This window comes from Hevea brasiliensis, chromosome 12 (assembly GCF_030052815.1).
Source record: "Hevea brasiliensis isolate MT/VB/25A 57/8 chromosome 12, ASM3005281v1, whole genome shotgun sequence".
Lineage (NCBI taxonomy): Eukaryota > Viridiplantae > Streptophyta > Magnoliopsida > Malpighiales > Euphorbiaceae > Hevea > Hevea brasiliensis.
In genome coordinates this window covers 81,847,145-81,851,834 of record NC_079504.1, presented here as the reverse complement: position 1 = coordinate 81,851,834, position 4,690 = coordinate 81,847,145, and the positions used below count along the sequence as shown (strand labels likewise).

The following is a 4,690-nucleotide window of genomic DNA, read 5'->3' as shown; positions in this document are numbered from 1 at the left end:
TAATTTCCAAGAGAAACAAATTCTCAAAATTGTTAATACTCAATTGAATAATGTCACAACAAAGGATCTAAATTTTGTAGAAAATTAAGGCCTATATATAGAGTTCACAACCCTAATCACAGCAGGATTAGAAACCCTAATTCAATTCTAGTTAGGAATACTAAATTAAAATAGATTAACATAATAACAAATTTAATAATAATAACCAAATTCTTAACCTAACAAAAGTCTAAATTTCCTAATCCTACAATGAACGTAACACCTAATACGTTCTTGATATATTGCATCACATTCACTACCGGTTCCCCCTCGTAAGATATCGTACAAGCAAAGGATCATTAATATCAGATGCACATTTCTTTTGAATTTGGACATTAACATATCCACCCAATTTCATCAAGTTGATGTACTCTCAGTCTTAGCCCTTTCCCAAGGGAGTTCATTTTTACATGTAACTGGTTTCCTCAAGCCTTATTGACCTACCCATTTTAAGCTGAAGTATGTCAATAATATACTTTCATACTTGTTTCCCTTTCAAGCTCCGTTGGCTATTTACATGCAATAGCGTCAATGTAACTGTTATGAGATGGCCTATTAGCTTAGTTGGTTAGAGCGTCGTGCTAATAATGCAAAGGTCGCAGGTTCGAGACCTGCATGGGCCATTTTTGATATGTTATTTCAAATTATTCTCCCTAAAGCAAATTTTATTCTGAACAAAATAAATAGAGTAACTATTTCACAAATTACAATGGGTTAAATTTTAGGTGGATGAGTGGCCATACTAGACTAGATAAAGTCCGTAATGAAAGTATTAGAGAAAAGGTAGTAGTGGTACCAATTGAGGATAAGTTGAGAGAAGGGAGATTGAGGTGGTTTGGTCATGTGAAGTGTAGACATACGGAGGCTCCAGTTAGACAAGTAGAGCACATTAGGTTAGAGGATAGAAAGAAAAAAAGGGGTAAACTTAAATTGACTCAGAGGAGAGTAGTACAACATGACCTAGAAGTATTACAAATTTCTGAGGATTAAACCCAAAATCGTTTAGAGTGGAGAAAGTGAATCCATATAGCCGATCCCAAATTTTTGGGATAAAGGCTTAGTTGAGTTGAGTTGAGTTGAGTTGAGTTGAGTTGAGCGTCAATGTAACTGTTATTATACTTTAGTTGTTTAGTTAAACCTCCCAATGGTTCAATTTGCCTTTGCCAATTAAGGGTTGTCATCTCCTTTATACTACTTTAGTGTGTAGTGAACTTAGAGCTTAATTTCGTGCAGAAAATTATTTTACAGAATGCATAAGTGTCTTGTAAAATTAAGCCTCAAGGATAAAAATGTGTTTATATTCTTCTAATTCGTTTGTGGCTCTTAGGAGTGGGTTGCACTTTGACTTGGTCAAAAAGAATGAAGATTGCTTTAGATGCAGCAAAAGGACTTGCTTTTCTTCATGGTGCAGAAAGATCTATCATATACCGTGATTTCAAGACATCCAACATCCTACTAGATGGGGTTAGTTCCAATTGTTTTGTTATTCATGAATTACTGTTAATTTGTCCTGGTTGTGGTTATTAGGTTAGCTTTCATTGTCTTTTTAGTGTATTCATCAACTAAATAGATCTGCTGGGGCTGTTTACTGTTTGTGAAATATCTTAAGTAATGACCATGAGCTTTTTGAAAACTTATTTCATTATTAACAATAATTACTGTTAATTTGTCCTGGTTGTGGTTATTAGGTTAGCTTTCATTGTCTTTTTAGTGTATTCATCAACTAAATAGATCTGCTGGGGCTGTTTACTGTTTGTGAAATATCTTAAGTAATGACCATGAGCTTTTTGAAAACTTATTTCATTATTAACAATAATTTCTTTGTCCTTTTTCTTGGGTTTTTTTTGGTAGCGCTTTGAAGGCTCAATAGACCTTAGGCTACAAGATGGAGAGTTGCCCTAACTCATCCTTATATCCCTTTCCCATCAGATTTGAATATGGGATTTCCTAATTAGAATTCCTAAGTTCATTTTATTCTGCAAGTCTTGAGGGCAAGTGTCAAACTGTTGAATAAATGCCCATGAAAAGAAGGGGGAAAAAATTCTATACATTATCAACTTGTCGACGTTTTTTCCATCAAGTAATATAATTTGATTAAATTTGTTTGACAATTTAAGTTCACTTGAAGTTAGTGCCTTCTTGGTAAAGTTTTTGTTGGTTCCTTTTGTTTAACTACGGTAATAATATGCAGGACTTCAATGCAAAGCTTTCAGACTTTGGACTGGCGAAGGATGGACCAATGGGAGACCAGACACATGTGTCAACGCGGGTAATGGGTACATATGGATATGCTGCACCTGAATATGTAATGACTGGTATGTAGGGACAATTTGCTGAAAATTGTTGAATTTTACGGTGATAATTTATCAAATTTTGGAGACTCTGTGCACCTAAATTTTTGAACGTCTTTGTTGCCAAGCAAAACAGTAAAGCATGTTTATTGCTGTACTGTGGTAACTGAATAACTGTTTCAAAGTTTCAGCCTTTGTTACTATATGGTATTTAAAGTATGAAAATCGCAATTGTTACTGGTTCATATGAAGGAAAATTAGTCACAGAAATCTCTGATAAAAAATGGTGACTGATCATTTTTTTTTTATATTTTACTAGGAGAAAAAGATCTGTCATGTAATGTATATTGTTCTTTCACCACTAAGAGTATGTTAGAATTATTTGAAGTTCCTCTTGTACATTATTTAATTGAACCTCTTTCACATTAAACAAGATGCTAGCACTTGATATGAAGGTAGACGTTGTAATGCCATTAGACCAATTGTCTGGTGGTCTGCTGGCCCTTAAGGCAGGCAGTTATGGTATCCCTGCTTTTCCCTTCCCCTCCCCTGAACCAAAGGGAGATGGAAACTGTAGAAAGGTTAATTCTGAAATTTTGTCTACTGTCATGCACCTTTTTGCAATTGTTCTAGCCCTTCTCCCTTTGTAAGGTGATATCATGTTGCATTCAACTGATATAAGCTGCAACAATATTTTCCAAACTAAGCTGTAGTTTATCTGGACAGGGCATTTAACCGCTCGGAGTGATGTTTATGGTTTTGGAGTAGTGCTGCTTGAATTGCTTCTCGGACGGAGGGCCTTAGACAAGGGTAGACCTAGCCGAGAACACAACCTGGTTGAGTGGGCCCGACCACTTTTGAACCACAATAAGAAGGTTCTAAGGATCTTAGACCCTAGAATGGAAGGGCAGTATTCAGTTAAAACTGCAAAGAAAGTAACCAATTTGGCATACCAATGCCTTAGCCAAAATCCAAAAGGGAGACCTCTGATGAGCCAGGTGGTGGAATTACTTGAAGGTGTTCAGTCAAAGGATGAAGATGAAATGTTTCAAACCAATGAGAAAGGTGTTACTCTTTACGAGGATTCAGGGCTTTCCTCTTGTACTCCAGAGACGAGAAATCCAGATACAGGTAATGGAAGGCGCAAACCGGCAAATGGAAGAAGCAACAGCGAGCCCTCAACCGAGTGTGATCTTTATAACCCTTGCTCCGATTTTGCAGTCTCGAGTCCAGTGAGAAGCTAGCATCGCATCATTGAACTTTTATAAATATGGATGGAAGTTGAAATTGTAAGAAATGTATCAAATATTCACCTTATTCCCTTTCCCTTTCTAAAACAAAATTATTTCAAACAAGTGCCTTCTATAATTACATACAAAGTAAAATGTCTGTCTTATTAACCATTAGATTTTATAGTATTATAATCTTTTTTTTTTTGACAAATAGTATTATAATCCTAACCATTGAAAAATTATATATATATGTATTATTGCCGGCCCATTAAACCAGGCTCAAAGGTTTAAAATTCTGTTCCTATTTACTCGAGTTATCTTTTCCATCGTTTTTTTTTTCTCTTTCTACTAATTTTCTGCAATCGTTGATACGTTGCCTAGTAGGAGAATTGCAGGGTAACCGATTAACTCTCTTGTTCTCCCCTTTTCCCAAACAGCAAAGAATCCAAAATTTCGCTACATACAATGCATTCCTATTAAAGCAAATGCGCATCCAAAACATCATAAACAAATAATCCAGCGTTGCATGCGGAGATGGCATATAGCGTTGCATGTATATATATATATATATACAGACATATATACAGACACACACATACGCACACTCACTGACTTTATCACCTATCCTAGATGTCTTGAATCCAACCACCAGCAAGTCAAGGTCAAGCCAAAGCTATACAGATCTATATATCCACGTACACATCAAGCTACCATGGCAGCACATCACAACAATTTAAGACAATTAATAACAATGTAACAATTTAATCTTGCTCTTAACAAACCTTGAGGGGGGCCCTGCCCACCTCATATATATATATATTTTTAAATTACCTTCCTTTTCATTTTATAAAATTAGACATAAAGCTTTAATTTATTTTATATATTTAAATTATGGAAAAAATATTATTTAGTCTTATATTTTAACGAAACTAATTATTTAGTCCCTGTATTTTTAAAAAATATATTATTTAGTCCATATTTTTGCTTTTGCTAAACTATTTAGTCACTCTGTTAACTTTTTTGCTATTCATGCTGTTCAAATAACTATTTAGTCTCTCTATTTTAAGAAAATTAATTAATTGATCAATGTATTTTGAAAAACATTACTATTTAGTCTCTCTATTTTAG

General features: G+C 34.6%; 1 protein-coding gene and 1 non-coding gene across 2 annotated transcripts; both read left to right on the top strand.

Moving 5' to 3' along the window:
- Positions 1 to 588: 588 nt before the first annotated feature.
- Positions 589 to 662, top strand: TRNAI-AAU (transfer RNA isoleucine (anticodon AAU)). The gene has a single exon. It is a non-coding gene; the product is annotated as a tRNA-Ile (tRNA).
- Positions 663 to 1,366: 704 nt separating this feature from the next.
- Positions 1,367 to 3,685, top strand: LOC110667197 (probable serine/threonine-protein kinase PBL16; the record flags this gene model as incomplete). The annotated part of the gene is given in 3 exon segments (XM_058131593.1): positions 1,367 to 1,503; positions 2,231 to 2,354; positions 3,057 to 3,685. Coding segments are annotated over 3 exon segments (779 nt in total), but the record flags the coding sequence as incomplete, so codon positions are not given.
- Positions 3,686 to 4,690: the final 1,005 nt, after the last annotated feature.